The sequence below is a fragment of the Zalophus californianus genome, chromosome 3 (genome assembly GCF_009762305.2).
Source record: "Zalophus californianus isolate mZalCal1 chromosome 3, mZalCal1.pri.v2, whole genome shotgun sequence".
In the NCBI taxonomy this organism is placed as follows: domain Eukaryota; kingdom Metazoa; phylum Chordata; class Mammalia; order Carnivora; family Otariidae; genus Zalophus; species Zalophus californianus.
In genome coordinates this window covers 135,252,523-135,271,605 of record NC_045597.1, presented here as the reverse complement: position 1 = coordinate 135,271,605, position 19,083 = coordinate 135,252,523, and the positions used below count along the sequence as shown (strand labels likewise).

Genomic DNA, 19,083 nt, shown 5'->3' with positions numbered 1-19,083 from the left:
CTTGGTGCTTGGGATACAACAGTGAACAAACTAGACAAAGATTCCTTCCTTTTTTGGGAGATAGACAATAAACATAATAAAGAAATAAAATACGTAGTGTGTTAGAAAGTGATAGGTGCCAATGGGGGAAAAAGAGCAACGTATGGGGGGTTGGGAATATAGGTGCAGGCATGGGTTGCATGGGTAATACTAAATAGGATGATAAGAGTAGATCTCATTGAGAAGGTGACATTTGAGCAAAGATTCATACTCCTCCCAGTGTTATTTTTCATATAGCCAAATGCCTTGGATAATTTAACATTCCATTTTTCCCAGTGGCTTTCCTTCTGGGAGCCCTTTGTCTGCTCCCTGCCAGGACTATGAACTCTAGAGGCCTACAGCACAGTTGTTGTCCTGGGATTTCTCTTGGCCACTTTCCTGGGTTGGATCATCTGATTCCTGGATCCCACATCTTCCTCTGACTTGGTTCATGCCCTCTTTTTGATGGAGTAAATCTTCCTATAACTTCCTGAGAAGGCACATGATGAGAGAAAAAGTATTGAGAACATGGATATCTAAAGTACTTTTATTTTATTTATTTTTTAAAAGATTTATCCATTTTAGAGAGAGAGTGAGCATGCATGAGCAGGGGGAGGTACAGAAGGAGAGGGAGAGAAGCAGCCTCGGCGCTGGCCACAGGACTTGATCCCATGACCCTGAGACCATGACCTGAGCTGAAACCAAGAGTCGGATGCCCAATTGAGTAAGCCATCCAGTCACCCCTCAAAGTACTTTTAACCTACTCTTACAATTGATTGAAAGTTTGGCTCAGTTTAGAAATTTGGGCTGGAACTCATCTTAGAATTTTCAAGGTCTTACTGCATTGTTTTCAAGCTTTCAGTGTTTCTGTTGAGGAAGCATTGATGCTTGTGATGCATAATTCTTTATAGGTGACCTTTTATTTTCTCTCTGAAAACTTTTAGGATTTTCTCTTTATTCTGATGTTCTATAATTTTATGATGATGGGCCAGGTTCTGATGTGGGTTTTTTTTTTAATTTGTTTTAATATATTGTGCTTGGCATTTACTGATCTCTTATATTCTTCAATTCTGGGAAAATTTTTGATGTTACTACTTTGATATTTGACTGAAGTAGCTAAATTGATCAGCTGCAACCCAAAGAGAAGAGCTTTGGTTGTTCGTGTTTGATAATGCCATAGTACATAAAACCCTTAAAATAATGAGGTATTTATTTGATAGGCAGGTATTATTATTTTCTTTGTGAAAATTAATCACATAAAAGCAGAATATATTTGCTTCTTTTTTCCAGCTACTGGAACATAGAACAAATACCTGTGATGGAAGGTCATGTTTTTCTCGTTCATTTCACTTTCTAAGGTTTGGTAGTCTGTCTTGCACCGCTTCCCTCCCCTCCCCGCCCAGCTCCCCACTATTGGAGGTGGAAAGCCTCTGAGAGTTTACAGGTGTCATCTTCTCACTCTCAGGTCTTGGTCACTTCGGTTGCCCTTTCACCTGTCTTCGTCTGTCTTGTATTTCTTCTCTTACATATTATATGTTTCATTGAGATAAAAGTCACATAACAAAATTCAACCATTTTAACCATTTTAAAGTTTACGGTGCAGGGATGCCTGGGTGGCTCAGTCGTTAAGTGTCTGCCTTCAGCTCAGGTCATGATCTAAGGGTCCTGGGATTGAGTCCCGCATCGGGCTCCCTGCTCAGCAGGGAATCTGCTTCTCCCTCTCTGTCTGCCTGCTGCTCCCCCTGCTTGTCCTCATGCTCTCTCTCTCTTTCTCTGTCAAATAAATAAAATCTTAAAAAAAAAATCTTTAAAAAAAATAAAGTTTACAGTGCAATGTCATTTAGTATATTTACAATATTGTATGGCCATTGCCACAATCTAATTCCAGGACATTTTCATTGCCCCCCAAGAGAAATCCCATATATGTTTAAGCAGTTACTCTCATTTCTCCTTCCTCCCGGTTCCTGGCAACTATGCCTCTGCTTTCTATCACTGTGGATTTGCCTGTTGTGGACATTTCATGTAAAAGGGGTCATACAATCTGTGGCCTTTGGTATTTGGCTTCTCTAACTTACAATGTTTTCAAGGTTTGTCCATGTTGTAGCATGTATCAGTATATTAAATCAGGCTATGAGTATTTTTTACTATCCAGAGAAAAGTCCTGTGTTTATTATCTTTATTATGATTTTGATACTTGCCTTTAATTTACCTTTCCACAAACATTTTTTGGTTACAAGATGTTGAATAATTTTAATTTTTAAGTATACATTATTTGTTTTTTAGTATGCCAGTACTGAGGTTGATGGAGAACATTACATGACCCCAGAAGACTTTGTCCAGCGCTATCTTGGACTGTATAATGATCCAAATAGCAATCCGAAGATTGTGCAGCTCTTGGCAGGAGTAGCTGATCAAACCAAGGATGGGTAAGAACCTTTATACGTTTTTTGAAAATGAATGTTCCTCAATACCTTACTAGAAAATAGTAAACTCTAAGTTTACCTATAACCATCTGGAATTTTAATATTAATAAACCATATCTTTTCTTAGAAGTTTATAAAAAGTGTTACTTCCTGCCATTATCAAGAATTTGGCATAATTAGCATTTCTTTCTTGCTTGCTTTTTTTGGGGGCGGGAAGAAAACTACACGTATAAAACCATATTTTATATTGAATAATCTGAACGAATGGTTTTCAGATAACAGTGTATTTCTTTCACTCAATACAACAAATACTGAATACCTTTTATGTTTTAGGCAATGTTCTAAGGGCTAGAATTGCATGAGTGAATAAACTAATAAATGTAAAAGCAATATACAAATTTAAAAGAAACTATAGCATGTTAGGTTATAAGTGCTATGAAGAAAAATAAATCAGGGAAGAACTTAGAGAGTGGTATTTATTCATTTATTTGTCTCCTCATTTATTTGACAAACATTTATTGAACAACCACCATTAGCCAGGCACTGTTGGGCCTTAGTAATACAAGCGTAAGTAAAATGGGGTTCTTGGCCTTAAGAAGAAATTCATGGCCTAGTGAGAAAGAGGAGGAGTAAACAAAGAAAATAATACTTTGGGAATAAGGTGCTATAATAAAAGTATGTAAAAGATACAAAGGACACCCAAGAAAGCATGGTTAACTCTGTTTTAGGTGATCTAGACAGCATTGTAGAAGAGGCGATACTTGAGTGAAATCTGGCAAGATGAACAGGAGATTGCTGGTGGTTGGAGAGGAGGGAGGAGAATTCTAGGAAAGGGAACAGCAGTGGTATGAAACATCAAGGGGAGTGTGCGTGTGTGTGTCTGCATGTGTGTGTTTTGGGGAGTGACATTGGGGAAGTTGTGTTAGGGGTACCTTGGCGTGGCTGTGGTGTTGCTTTGTTGCTCCTGGAGCTGTGGTTGGAGTGGAGCTGGGGACCTTGTGTGCTAAGTTTTGACTGTATCCTGAAGGCTCGTGACTTAGTCTTGGAAGTATTTTTAGCCTGGCAGTGTGTGGGTGTGTGCAGACACAAATAGCAAGATGCATCTTACTAGAGTGTCAGTTTACTCAGGGGAAAAAGCACACCATTTTTTTATTAAAATCAAATATGATTGTATTATGGAGCAAATGAATTATTTTTGTGAATTATAAGGAGAATTTTGTCGTGCTTTGTGAGTTCCAAGCTACATCCTCAGGCCTTCAAAGGCCCAGGTTCTTTCTCCTACTTATAGAGGTAGTTGTGTGAAAAACTAGGCAATGAGGAGTTGTTAAAAGTTATTTCTATTACCAAAGATATGATCAGATTTTAGAAAAATGGTAGGTGGGAATAGGGCAAGACTTGCATGCAGTGAAATCCATTTAGGAAACTACTGTAGTAGTTAAACTAGAAATGTTGGTATCTAAGTTGTTTGAGTCCAGTGTTAGTATTGTATTTTCCCATAGAATCTAGTACAGTGCATGAAATCTATGAGTATTTTGTATCTTAGATAAATATTTTATATAATTTATCAATAGTAGATATTGGGGAACTTGTATACATTTTGTGACTGGTCTCTAAAAAAGTCAAATGAGGGGCTCCTGGCTGGCTCAGTTGGTAGAGCATTAGACTCTTGATTTCAGAGTTGTGAGTTCAAGCCCCACATTGGGTGTAGAGCTTACTTAAATAAATAAATAAATAAATAAATAAATAAATAAATAAAGTTCTAAAATTTAATCAAATCAGCTGATAAGTTACTATGGACTATTCAGTCATTGGATTTCTCAGTAGTGATTAGGCAGTAATACATATGAAAATCAATTATTTTTAATCAGAATTCATTCTTCAAAAATTTTAAAGGTAACATATACATTTAGATCTTTTAGAAACTCTGAGAGCATTTATTGTCATTAATTTGGCCTGAGACCTGCTTTCAGAGTACTCATATCTTTTCAGATGCTTCTTTTGTGACCATTTGCTCTGGTCCATCTCAGTAAGTGTATTTTTTTTGAAGCTTCATGTGGTTCTCCCAGACTCAGGTGCATTGTTAATGTGGTTGAGTGGAATCAAGGGTTTAAGTTGCCAGAGTAGATCAAAGATGGGTTTTGGCTAGTGAAGTATCTAATAATGTTGATAATGTTCACTTAAAACAAACCTGTTTCTCTTTGTAAAAAGTAAATCTTTTTTTCCCCCTCCTCCTCAATGGTAAATCTTTTCTATTTCAGATTTTAAGAACTTTTTAAACTTACTTTTTTCCTCTCTTTGGAATGAGTCAGATTGGGATTAGATAGGAAATCTGATTCAAAGAGTTCAGAAAAATTAAATGAGTTTATGAAACATATAGGTTGTTTCTAAAAGCAGAGAAAGGTGGAATTTTCTAGAAGCACAGCAATTCTTTTTTTTTAAGGGGGGATAGGAGCAGAGGGAGAGGGAGAAAGAGAATCTTAAGCAGGCTCCACACCCAGTATGGAGCCCAATGCGGGGCTTGGTCTCACAACCCTAAGATCATGACCTGAGCCAGAATCAAGAGTTGGACACTTACCCAACTGAGCCACCCAGGCACCCTGAAACACAGCAATTCTTAACCTCCTATTCATGACTTGTCTTCAGGGGTTCCTGAACTTGCTGAAATATAATGCTAAAAGAGAGAATTTGTACCTGCATTTTTCTGGGGAGAAATTCCAGGTTTTCAGGAGGGGGGTTTATGAATTCAAAAAAGGTTAAGTATTCTTGTTAACATTTCTTTAATACTTGTAATTCAAGAGAATCAGAGCTGTTTAATTTATTCCAAGTAGTCAACCCTTGCTCATTTAACATTTAAGGAAAATGAGACCTAGAGAGGTTGATTGATTTGCCCAAGAACATCAAATTCTCTTTTTAGTCCATTTTTCTTCTTATAATCATTTTTTTAAAAATGTTCTCCCCACCACCACTCCTTTACCCACTCCTTTATCCAGAGCAGTGATGAAAGAATAGAATAGTGCAGTTGGTACATTTTTTTTATAGCCCCGAGAGATATTCATTGGTTTTACTGTAGTTTTTTTTTTTTCTTAAGATTTTATTTATTTATTTGAGAGAGAGCATGAGTGGGATGAGGGGCAGAAGGAGAAGCAAACTCCCTGCTGAGCAAGGAACCCAATGCAGGGCTCCATCCTGGGACTCAGGGATCATGACCTGAGCCGAAGGCAGATACTTACCAACTGAGCCACACAGGCACCCCTCTATTGTAGTTTTTCGATGAGAATCTTATAGGTACTGATAATTTGAAATAACATCACATAATATTGTTTATAATTGCCCAAGACCCAATCTCAATTAATAGAACTAGTATAGGCAGGCCTAAGTGATTTAGTTAATAAGCATGTGGGAAAAGCAGGTTTAGGAGTAGTGAATACCATAACTTTTTGTGTTCTGGACTCCCCCACCCCCTGCTCCATGTTTTCTTAGCATGTAAACTGCCCCTTTTCCTCTTCCCCATTCCCTTTCCTCCAATAGATAGTAAAATAAGCAGGAGTGTTTTGATATAGGTGTTTGCTGTGCAAAGCCACGTAGAAGCAACATTTTATGGTATAAATAGCATGATGGATTGTCTAAAACTAAAGGCCATTAGCCAAGTATTTGTGAGATTGTGGCTTAAACTTTGAAGATGTGGTTATATAATGAAAAGCAAAATGATATTATGCATTAAATGCAGATTTGGGGAACTGTTATTGTGCAATCTGATCTTAAATGTTTAGACAGTTGCTTGTTTGAAACTAACTTCTAGAATTGTAGTTTTTATATTTAGCTCTAGTCAGAATTTCATCTGGAGGCTCTATTCTATAATGTGTAAAACTTATTTTCTCCCAGTTTTTCACAACTGTTTTCCTTTAATGTTCTACATACATATAAAAATATATTTCTTAAAAGATTGATTTTAGAGACAGAGAGAGAGAGAGAGAGAACCAGGCGGCTGGGAGGGTGGAGGCGATGAGGAACAGAGGGAGAGGGAGAGAGAAAGCCAAGCAGACTCCCCACTGAGTATGGAGCCAGATGCCGGGCTCTGTGTCAGCACCTGAGATCATGACCTGAGCCAAAACGAGTCGGATGCTTAACTGACTGTACCACCTGGTGCCCCAAAAGGAAAGTATTCTTCATGCATATAGAAAAATCTTTTATACAGAAATCTCGGTTGTTCTAAAAATTGCAAAATTGACATATTAATATTATGAAATTTTATTAGTTTCCACTTGGTAAATTTAAAAGGAACTTTGTAGAAAAATTTAAAACATGCAATTCATAAAATACATTATTTCAGAGTTATAAAATGAATATATGTTCTTTGTAAAAAGTCAAGCAGGAGGTATGGTAAAAATTGAAGGTGCCACCTCATCCTCATTAAAAGAAAACAAACCATTTATTAAAGTATGAACTAAGCAATGGTTTCTTCACCCCAGAGTTAGTGGCTTGTGGTTTGCATTTGTTCTGCTTAAGTCTTGGTCAGGACCTTCCAACAATAGGGAATTCATTGCAGGATATGGGGAAAAGAGCCTTAAAAATTATTCTGGAACATGTTTGCTTTATGTTCACAGATAAACAGGCTTTTCTTGCTTTATGCAAAGTATAGTTACAATATCATGTGGTATAAAATGCCTGTGGGCTAAAAATAGATAAGGGGCATATCAGAGAGACGTTGTCCATGCCCCCCACTCCCTACTTCTTCCCAGTATTTTATAATGAAAATTCACTTATATACTTACCATAGTCTACCATTAACATTTTTCTATGCTTCCTTTTTCATATATCTATCCCTCTATTTTTCCATCCATCTTATTTTTTCACACATTTCAAAGTAAATTCTAAATATTGATACTCCTTAAATATTTCAGCATGCATATTATTAACTGGATTTCAGTATTTGTTTTGAGTGTTTTCTTTAGATGTAAAATTTACACACAGTGACAAATATAAAACTTAAAGGTACATTTGTGGAGTTTTGATAAATGCATATCCCTGGGTAATTTCAGGTGACTTTTTTATTGTGTTAAAATATATATAATAAAATTTACCATTTCAACTATTTTTAAGTGTACAGTTCAATGGCATTAAGTATGTTCATTTTGTTGTACTACCATCACCACCATCCATCGCCTCCATTGTTTTCATCTTCTCATACTGAAACTGTACCTTTTAAACAATGAGTCCCTGTTTTGCCTCAGTACCCAGCCCCTAGTAACCTCTATTCTAGTTTCTGTTTCTAATGCATTTTACTCTGCTAGGTATTTCATATAAATTGAATAATGTAATATTTGTCCTTTTGTGTTTGGTTTATTTCACTTAGTCTGTTGTTTTCAAGATTAATCCATGTTACAGCATGTATCAGAATTGTATTCCTTTTTAAGGCTGAATAATATGAAGTGGCTTATTTTTAAGTTGCTGTTGCTTTTGTGTTTCTTTTTTTTTTTTAAAGATTTATTTATTTGAGAGGGGGAGCGTGCACAACCGTGGTGGGGAAGGGCAGAGGCAGAAGGAAGAGAGTCTCAAGCAGACCCTGTGCCCGGAGGGTGATCGGGGGGGTTGTGCTGGTGGGGGATCTCACCACGCTGAGATCAGGACCTGAGCCAAGATCAGGACCTGAGTCAGAGGCTTACCTGACTGCACCACCCAGGCACCCCTGCTTTTGTATTTCTTAATTGACCTTTCTTCAAATAAATTGCTCTGTGTAACAAAGGTAACTGTGAGTATTGTGGATTGGCTGTGTATCCCCCCAATACCTTCTTATAATGTCTACTTAGTACAAACACCAGGTACCCTTTCTATTTTTCATCTATAACTTTAAATTTGGGGAGGGGGAAGGACTACATAGACTGAATTGAAGGCAGGAATTGAGAATCTTCCACTGACTTGCTGAGTTTCTTTGAGCATATCACTTGACTTTTGGATTTGCCTTTTTGAATATACTGATAGAGAAATGTGTATATATATATATTTATTTATTTTTGAAAAAACATTTATTTATTTGAGAGAGCGCACGTGAGCGAGGGGGAGGCGCAGAGGGGGAGAGAGAGGGAAGAGGAAAGAATCCCAAGCAGAATGGGTGTGGAACCAGACTTGGGGCTTGACTTCATGGCTTGAGCTGAAACCAAGAGTCTGAGGCTTAACTGACTGAGCCACCCAGGCACCCCAAGAAATGTAGATATTTCAAGTCCACAGACTTTATATTTTAGACAAAGGTCTACTTAGTTGGAAACCTACATGAGGGTGGGTGTAGATAACTGATGGGCCCTGGTCTCTGTGAAGAGGCGGCTTCTGCTTTGGCTCCAGGGGGCTGGTGCTACGTGGGATGAGAAACCTGTTGCCCACACTTGCAGTTTTAACAAGGGAAACCAGAAAACTGGATATTTGTGTGAAGTACTTATTATGATTTCCTAATGTTGACAACTAATGTAACTAAAAAAATTATACTTTGCCTGCCAAAGAAAACGTGGGGGCCAAATTCCGTCTGCCAGCCAACTGTTTATAACCTTTGCTAGTTAAGGAAAAAGTCTTTTACCTCTTCTCATAAATACAGAAAGTTTTGCTACTGAGTATGAAAGGTGTTTGAAGGCTACATATTCTGTATTTCAGGGTGTTTGTATTTTTGATGTTAGATTCCTGAGGCTGTTTTGGAAAAGCCAAAGTGTTATGGATTGTGTTTTTTAATCCATCATCAGCCTAGTTACTTTTTATTTTTTAAATTACTCTTATAATCAAAAGAAATAATGCTAAATAATAAAAATTTCAAACATTTCAGAAATACATACTGTAGAAAATGAAGGCCTTCTTTAAGTCGTCCCCTATATCATTATTTTATTTGTGTTATATATTCTTATTAAAACCACATAATACTCATTGCTTTTTCAGGGTGTGTGGATGATGATACCTGATATGTTATAACTTCATTTGTTTTTACTACTCTAGAATTTGTGTAATGATAACCACACTTTTGAGTTTTATTATAGTTTTTAGTAGTACACCAATGCATGAAGTGTATTATGACTTGTGACCTGATAAAGTTTGATTATTATTCTTCCCAGGATTTGTTAGTCAATCAAGCTCCTAATTTCACCAAAGATTCTTCAGCAGGGGTGCAGTGAAGGCATAGTCTTTAGTGTCCTGAATAATATCACCGCAAAGGCCTTTTCCTCAATAAAGGGAAAAGGCATAGAATACACCATTGCTTTGGATATGATGTAACTTGTGTAACTTAAACATATTTCAAAGTATTTTATTTAATAGAAAATGAAACTTTGAATGTAAAATATGTCCTTGATGAGTGGGGGCATAAAATGAAATGTAAAATGTAGTCATTCCTAATACTTTGTTGAGAAATATGGCTCTCTAAAAAGCCTTGTATTCTAAATTGAGTTTATTCAAGAATATTTACAAATTCCTATCCTGAATCAAACCTGTGCTCTGTGACAAGCCTACCTTCTTGCAGGGAATTAGACTTTATTTTTTATTTTATTTTTATTTTTGAAAATGATTTTATTTATTTACTTATTTGTCAGAGAGAGAGAGTGCACACAAGCTGGGGGGGGGGGGCAGCCAGCAGAGCAGGCAGAGGGAGAAGCAGGCTCCCTGCTGAGCAAGAAGCCCGATGGCGGGACTCGATCCCAGGACCCCGGGATCATGACCTGAGCCGAAGGCAGACGCTTAACCAACTGAGCCACCGAGGCGTCTCAGGAATTAGACTTTAAACAGTGAATTACATAATTACTTTAATAAAAATTTTGCAAGGGGCACTAAAAATGTCCAGTGTGTTGCTGTAGGGGTGTGAAGGGTGTATGTAAAGTCATCTGGGGATTCTGAGATGGTTCTCTTGAGGAAATGATACTTGAGCTGAGCTATGTAAAGATGGGTATAAATTAAATGGGCAAAGGTTTGGAGATGGTGGGATGAATCCAAGGTGAATGAAATGGTCCTGAGTGGAAAGAGCATGGATTTAAGAATGAATGGGTTGGAGTGCAGAAGAACAAGGGGGAGGTGTGCAGAGATCAGATCCCGAGGGACTTGGAGCCATGTTAAAGATTAGGTCTGTTCCTTTCTATAGGGTGACTGTAAATGTGTTGTCTAAACCAGGCCATTTGAGAATAAAAGGCAGCACCATTACTAATATAAATAAGTAATTAAATTGGTATATGTATTTATATATTTATAAAAACAGATTTTTTAAAATTTTATTTCAAGGACAATGACCATTTAATGTTTATTTATTCATGAGACTCAGAGAGAGAGAGAGAGAGAGAGAGAGAGAGAGAGGCAGAGGCAGAGAAGCAGGCTCCCCGCCTAGCAGGGAGCCTGATGCGGGACTCCATCCCAGGACCCTGATGCGGGACTCCATCCCAGGACCCTGGTGTCATGACCTGAGCCGAAGGCAGATGCTTAACCATCTGAGCCACCCAGGCGCCCCTAAAAACAGATTTTTATAATGCTGTTACTTGGATACTAGTCACTTACCAATAGCAGCAACAGGGTGTGGGATCTTTGCAGCAAGCTTGCTATGGAAGATGACTCTAAACTAGCATATGCCAGTCTGTAAGATCATTGAAGGTGGGGTGCCTGGGTAGTTCAGTTGGTTAAGTGTCTGGCTCCTGATTTTGGCTTAGGTCATAATCTCAGGGTTGTGAGATTGTGCCCCAAGTTGGGTTCTGTGCTGGGGGTGGAGCCTACTTGAGATTCTCTGTGCACCTCTGACCCCTACTCATGCTCCCCCTGCCAAAAAAAAGATCATTGAAGACAATTTTAGTATAATTTTGACCACTGGCTAATTTCACAACCCTGAGTATTCTAGGACTCAATATGTTTTAGTTTTCTCCCCTTTTGTTTTGAATTTTCCTTTAAAAAATGTATTTTCTTTAAAAAAATTTTTTTAAGTAGGCTCCATGTCTAGCGTGGAGCCTAACACAGGGCTTGCCCTCATGACCCTGAGGTCAGGACCTGTGAGCTGAGATCAAGAGTAGGATGCTTAACTGACTGAGCCACCCAGGTGCCCCTAAAAAATGTATTATTGACATTTCAAACATATAAAACAAACTAGTGTAGTGAATTCCCCAATATCCTCATCACCAAGTTTTAGTAATTATTAAAATAATTATTAAGTTTGTTTTATTTATACCTCTTCCCATTCTTTCATCCCCTGGATTATTTTGAAGCAAATTCCAGATGACATTTTTTGTTTGTAAATATCTGGGTATATCTCAAAAAGATAAGAAAAATTACCAAACAAACCTCCTCAAAAACATTAGTATCAATGTCTTAATATCATCAAGTATTTGTGTTATATCATTATTACCATTTACTAATTTTCTTATAAATTAAAAAAAAATTTCTTTGCTTAAATTCCCCAGAATCCAAATAAGATCTGTATCTTGTAATTAATTACTATACATTTTAGGTCTTTAATGAAGTTCTCCTCCATATCTTCTTTCAAAGGTTTTTTTTTTTTCAAGTACAGAATGTTCACCCTGTAGTTTCCTACAGTCTGCATTTATTCCGATTGTGTTTCTGTGGTGATGTTTTAACATGTCCTTTGTCCTTTGTATTTTCTGTAAATTGATTACATGGAAAGCAGTGGGTCTTAACATGGTGGGTTGGCAATTTGCAACTTGGTGGGTAGAGGCCAGGGACGCTACTAAACATGATATTGCCTGGGAGGCCCCTACAACAAAGAATTATCCAGCTTAAAATGGTACTGTTGAGCGCCACAGTTGAGAAACTATGATCTAGAGACTTTATCAGCTTCCGATTTAATTATTTTTGGTTTAGTTCTTTCTCTTTTTGTGATTTTAGGAGTGATTGATTATTGCCCAGGTCCATTAATTTATTAGGGACTCACAAAAGGGTAGTATTCTAATTCTTTCATTCCTTCCTTCTTTCTTTATTATCTGGAATACCTCTATAAAGAGAAATTTCCCTTTTTCAATTATTTGGTTACCTTGAGCTATAGCATATATTAAAGGCAGGTTAAATGCCTGATATTTTCCTTTTCTTTACCAATCAGTAACATTTTATATTTTATTTCAGATTGATCTCCTATCAAGAGTTCTTGGCATTTGAATCTGTTTTATGTGCTCCAGATTCTATGTTCATAGTGGCTTTCCAATTGTTTGACAAGAGTGGAAATGGAGAGGTGACATTTGGTAAGGAAAAAAAGATTATAAAGGATAAGTGAAGTCAGTAAGGCTGGTCCAGTCTTTAAATGCTAAATCTAGTAACTGCATATAGATTGCTGCTTATTCAGGAGCTAGTCAATATTAATTTCCTAAAAGAATTTACACAGATAAAATTAAAATGGTGTATTTTCTTCAAAGCTTTAGACTGTTGCAAAAAAGTAAGGAACCTAGGAATGCCTTGCTCATTGAGTCACTGACACTTTTACATTCCTAAAATAGGTGGTGTAAAATTTTCTTGTTCTGGGCTAGCCTGGGCAAAATTCTTTATGAAACAGACCATGAACAACATGGAATAATCATGTCATTCTTTAAGGAATTTTTGGGTAGAGAGTGCAGAGCTTCTCAATAGCAGTTTGGAAAATTGCTGCTTTGTCATTGTAGCACCAAGAATGGAACTGAAGGAGGGAGCTGAGAATAGTTAGCATTCTCTAAACCCCCATTACAGTTTTTTGATTTTAGGAAACAAGCCTAGTACGTTGAAATTGATATCTGTCTTAAATGTACAAATTGATACAAATCCTTTGGTAGGCACATAATTTAGCACAATGTCATTGTTTGACAAGCATATAAACTAGAATTTCTATTTGTAGCCATGTGTTAGTTTTTAAAGATGCTTATTTGTGGAAGTTAGTTTGTGTTTAAAGTATCTGCTAATTTTTCTGACAACAGGCTTTTCAGTAAATCAATGCAGTGTTTTCAAGGATCTTGAACTCTCTTCCCTTTTTTTTACATTTACATTTTTTATGGTAGTAAACACATAAAATCTTAACCATTTTTCAGCATGCAATTCAGTGATGTTGAGTATATTCTTGTTGTTGTGAAACAGAGTTCCAGAACTTTTTCACCTTGTAAAGCTGAGCTTGAGTCCTTTTATGGTGTGAATTGGCATCAATATGTGATAGAAAAACTCTTGAAAATCAGGGTTTCCCTGACTATAGTGCTAAATATTTATTCACTGCAGTATTTGTTACATAAGAAGCATCCTTCAGTTAAACTCAAAGGAAGAAGTGTCACTGCCATGGAAAGAGAGAAAGTATAGGTATTCAGAAGAACTGATGGTGCCTTTACTCTGGTTTTAGTGGGCATATTTTCTAGCTTGGCATTGACTGTTTCCTTTTGCCCATTGACCCAGTTATTTTCTGTATAAAAAGATTTTCCCAAATAAATACAAGTGCAGACAGAACTTCCTTAGATTTTTGCATCTCTCTTGGCATGCTTCCTGCTTTGGTGCAAGCTCTGGCCATTCTGCCTCCTAAAGAAGGTTGACTTTCCCCAGAAGCACCTAGATTCTATAGTTTAATGTATAAAACCTTTATCATCTCATCATTCAGCATTTACCCTGGACCACTAATCTGCATTTTCTATTTTCAGTAGGTACCACATATTCTCACATGTCTCACTTCCAAATGTTGTGCAGCAGTGCTTGGGAAATACCTTGATACACGTATCTGCATTAAGAACAGCATACCTGTGCTTCTAGCATGTGTCCATTGTTTAAGAATTAGATTTTCCTAAACCAAATTGTGGTTTCTTTTGTCCCTCCTACCTTGATATCTTGGTTCTTTGTGTCTCCTCAATTTGATTGCTTTTCCCAATTTTATTTTAAAAAACAAGTCACTCAAGTCATTTCATCCAATAGAATAACAATAGAGACTCATGCCAGTGTTGATTAGTAGATTAAAATGAGTATAGAAAATAGCTGAGAGGTTTATAAACACATTTATTTCGTGCAAATGAAAGCTTGTAGTTATTAGATCCCAACTTTAGCATTTTAAAGATCTTTTGTCTTCCCCAGACTATGATGTATGAGTTAGAATTTTAAGAAAATATAATTAAGATTAAAAGCCAAACAAACCAGTTTGCGTTGTTATAACACCTGATATGAACTGAAGAACATACAAACCCTCCAAAACTCTGCTGTCATTCTTCTGCTTCATAATATATAGAGAGAAAGATTCTTACGGAATGATAGAAAGCTGAACGCCCTTTCAGCATTGTTCTTGGAGTCCCTGGCCAGCTGGATGGTTGTCTTGATGTTCACATATTTCCTGGAGACCATAACCATTTTCCCTTCCTGCCTTGCCTCCCTAGTTTTGAGGATCCATTTTGGACAAATTTTCTTAAATAAAAATCATAATGAAGGAGAGGAAGTTTAATTTTATATTTTTAGGAGGAAAAGCATTGAAACTGTTACAAATGCCATTTAACAAGATTTCTAAGGCCTACTCATTACAGGCTGTTCAAGACGACAGAATTTCAGCATAAGGAAATAATTAACTTGGAGTTTATTTTTATAGGATTTTGGATCTGTGATAAAGGTCAGTTTTCATGTTTGTATCCACTTAATAAAATGAATTATGCTTATGTATTTATAGATAAATGCTTAGGTAAAAGGAAATTTTAGATCCATAGTAACTCTAAATTCTTTTCACTAAATGGCCTTATGTTTTCTAGTTTGGAACTTGTTTATAGTTTTCTCTTGAGCACATCAGGAGAGAAAGGTGGGAGAGAATATTGGATGCCGGGTGTAATGGAGTGGGGAAAACTGTTATGCTATTGATATCTTGTGGACTATGATGATGATGTTATCTGTATATTTGTATATATTATTCTCATCTGTGCTTTTTTTAGATAATGCTTTTTAATACACATCAGATTAGATACTTAAACTGTGTATGTTTTTGGAAGTATATAAATAGAAATATTGAACAACTTGAGTGCTGGAAAAGTTTTGTTTTATTTTTTTAATTGTTAGAGATGCGTCTACTTTGGGGGAGAGGAGTTACATTGAGACCTCAGTAATCCATTTCAGAATATGAAAGCTCAGGAGAGGGTTCTGGAATTTTTAAAAGAGTGAATAAAACCATTAGTTGTTTCCTCTTCGATGTTCTTTTATTAAAACTTCTAATGCATGCTGTGGATAATTACTTATTGGCTTGTGTATCTGTTACTGCCTGATGGCATGAGCCTTGTAGAGGCCGCTGCATGACTGGTGTTTGCTAGATACATTATAAACTTGCCTTGGTGTCCCTGCTAGCCACTAGAGTACTGGATATTCTGCTCGATAGAATTAGGTTAAGGTAACCTGGATAACCAGTATACTACATTGTGTTCTCAGTAGCTGCCTTGCATTTGTCCCACATTTAAAAAATCAAAGCCTATTGGTTTAACAAAGATGTAATCCTTCTAAAAAAAAATGAAACCCAAACTCCTGTCTATTAACTAATAAATGAATATAAGATACATTATACAGTCTAAGTTTTCTATTAAAATCTCATCAACATTGTGTTCTAAACTGCTTGCCTAGGGATGGGAACTCTTCAAAGTGAATTTTTTTTAAGGGCCTATCTTCATCTCCTCACTGTAAAACCCTCAAAAAGCAAGGATTCCTTTTGATTTTATACTGTTTGGTCATCATTAGATACAACAAATAAATATGATGTGTTCCATTTGTGCCTCTAAAATAGGCTCTTTTTAGGGAAGAATAGATTGGGTTTGGTTTAGGCATAAGCACGACTGTTATTAAAAGGTTCAGGAGATGGAAGTCTAGATATGAAAAATGTACCCTCTCTCGTGGAAACAAAGCTGTAGACATGGAGTAATATGAAAATCTAATAGTAACAAATACCTAGTTTAATCTGGTAAGAATTAGAGCTTCACTTGGGTGTTCAAATTAAATCAGGAAGAATTTTGAGATTCCTTTCAGATACTACAGAGAAGGTCGTATTAATACTCAAAGCTACTAAAGTAGCTTAGTTTGAGGTAAAAAAAAAAAAAAGGATATGGCATTATTAGTTTTTATGCCATTTGGTGATAGACTCTTGAAGCATCTAGTTTCTATAGTAATAGATGCTCTTTAAATGTAAACTTATCTTTCCTGAGAAATGGACCTTCACATGTATTTGGCAGAAGGACTACTTTATTGACTGATTGTATGGTAGTCCTTTCTGGAGGTAGGTAAAGGGTTAATAGAAATACTTTCTTGCTTGGAAAAACAGAGGAAGTCACCTAGGAAACTCATGCCCTACCTGGAAATAGAACCTAGCAGTCTGGGACTGAGTACATGCTATGTTCGTTGGGACTTCCTCTGCTAAGTTCCTGTTGTTGAACTTTTTGTTGTTGTTGTTTGTTTTCCTTTGTTTTCCTTTTTGGTCTCTTAGTTGTTCCTCCTCTTTCTCCCCAAGTTTTCCTTCACTGAAAAACTCTTTACTTCCACAAGTCTCACCATTGTTTTTGTTCAGTTATACACAAGGAATTCATTGTTTTGGTGGGAGTCCTTCTAAAAGCCTCTCTGACTTCACTTTAAGAACCGTGCAGGTGAAATTCAGCCATTGAGGACCTTTTTTTCCCTCCTGACAATAAAAATGTTTGGTCTCAAGCCTTTTAAGTTGGAAGCAGTGGTTCCTGCTGGGCTGGAATCCTTGGAGTCAGGGTGTCGTTGGGCTGATGGTAGGTGGGCTGTGTCACAGGGCTGATGGCTTGTATACCTACAGGAGGAGTTCTCTGGCCACACCGTTGGTACAGCAGCTCCTTCCAGGCTCATTCATGGAACAGGCATGGCGGCAGTCTTGGAGAAGAGTGCCAGCCCCGGTCAGAGGTAATTTTGTACTGCAGAAAGGTGAACAAGACCAGTAGGAAGCTCCCATAAGGATCAGGGGAGGGATGAGGGTGGATGAAACGGGGAGACACAGTGTGGGCTGTCGGGGAAATTGAAACCTCTATTAAGACATATTTACATAATATATATGCTTCAATGTGTATTTCATCTAGTCCTATTATCATAAGTGACTGATACAGCTAAACTGACTAATGTTATACGTCTGTGAACATTTTTACTTAATCACAGTTGTCACCATTACCTGCCCTCCTGACAAAGGAGCAAAGAGAACATATGACAGGCTACTTTTGTATCTGTCCCCAATTCCCTTTTCAGAGGAATTATAAATCTTCTCTTTCATAAGCCCATGCTCTGCAGGAAGTGAAAAAGTGGTCTACTGTTTCCTATATGTCAGAAAACGAATGGATTCCTATATCCCATAGCAAAACCAGCCTAGTATAAAACACTAGATCATGATCTTGCTGCATAAGATGTGACCGTCATAGCTCTTTCATCCAGGCCAGAACTATGGCCACTGAAATAGCACTCCAAGGAGTGCTGCTTAGAACCAAAGACCCTTGTTTGCCACTGGAAAGACGGGATTCTCTCTGGGGGGAAAACTTGCTATGTAGTTTCAGTTAGATGCCCTGGGAATATTTGAGATTACTGGGGTTTCCTTTCATGTCATGCAGAATTTGATAAAACTGGGTGAGAACAGCATCTCTGAGCTATTGCCTCACACAAGTAGAAGCTCCCCAGTTCTGGAGCTTTTGCATAACTTTTTTTTTTTTTTTTGGATAAGCACATCCTGGTAAAGTAGTAATTATGAATTGGACCTTAAAACAATAGTTGTACTAATTATTTTTGTAAGCTTCTTGAATTAGCCTTAGGCAGTCGGTAGTGACAATAATAACAGAAGGGAAGTGGGACACATCAAGAGGTGCCAAAGTAGGTTGGAAATTTTGTTATTCCTAGTAACTATAGTTGTAGCCTGTGACATAGTTAAAATAATTAAAAGTGTCTAGGGGTGGTTAATAGAATACAGCACATATTAATGGTCATAATAAAACCATATACAAAGCTGTCAATGACCACTTTGCGAGAAGTAGGAAATATTGAAACAAATACTCATAGAAAAGGACACTTCAGTATTTGGGGAGATTACTTTGAGTAATTTGAGCTATCATTTGAATTGTTTCAAAGATATTCCAAGATCTTATTTAGAGGTTGTTAGGAAGTTTACAAAATAGGATTTTAGTTAAAGTTTTGTTTTTTTTTTTAAGATTTTATTTATTTATTGACAGAGAGAGACACAATGAGAGAGGGAACACAAGCAGGGGGAGTGGGAGAGGGAGAAGCAGGCTTCCCGCGGAGCAGGGAAACCGATGCGGGGGCTCAATCCCAGAACCCTGGGATCATGACCTGAGCCAAAGGCAGATGCTTAGCAATGACTGAGCCACCCAGGCGCCCCTAGTTAAAGTTTTTATTATAGAACTTTTTTTGAATGTAAATCAGACATTGTAGTTTTGATTCATAAGTATCCATTTTGTGATAGTAGAAAACAGTTCATAATTAAGTAAACTTTCATAGTTTGAAAACTTTTGAATCTTTGTATTTGATTAGGTCACACTAGTATTCTAATATTTTCTGATTATATAAAGGGAATTCAGTTTTATTCCACCGTTATATAAAACTTCTCTAGGTAGTAGTATGTACATTTCTTATTAAATAGTTGAGTTTTAGGACTTGTGACCTTTAAAATAAAGGTTATCATAAAATAACTTATTCTCTTTCATACTATATGTAGTAACTTAAGTTA

The 19,083-nt window shown here is 36.9% G+C and overlaps 1 protein-coding gene across 3 annotated transcripts in view; it reads left to right on the top strand.

The window, feature by feature from the left end:
- Positions 1-19,083, top strand: part of SLC25A12 (solute carrier family 25 member 12) — a 194,907-nt gene that overhangs the window by 114,573 nt on the left and 61,251 nt on the right. For all 3 annotated transcript variants that reach the window (XM_027588356.2, XM_027588358.1, XM_027588357.1), the window contains exons 3-4: positions 2,302-2,444; positions 12,519-12,634. In XM_027588356.2, coding sequence (XP_027444157.1) covers positions 2,302-2,444; positions 12,519-12,634 — 259 coding nt within the window. The remainder of the gene's footprint in view (positions 1-2,301; positions 2,445-12,518; positions 12,635-19,083) is intronic.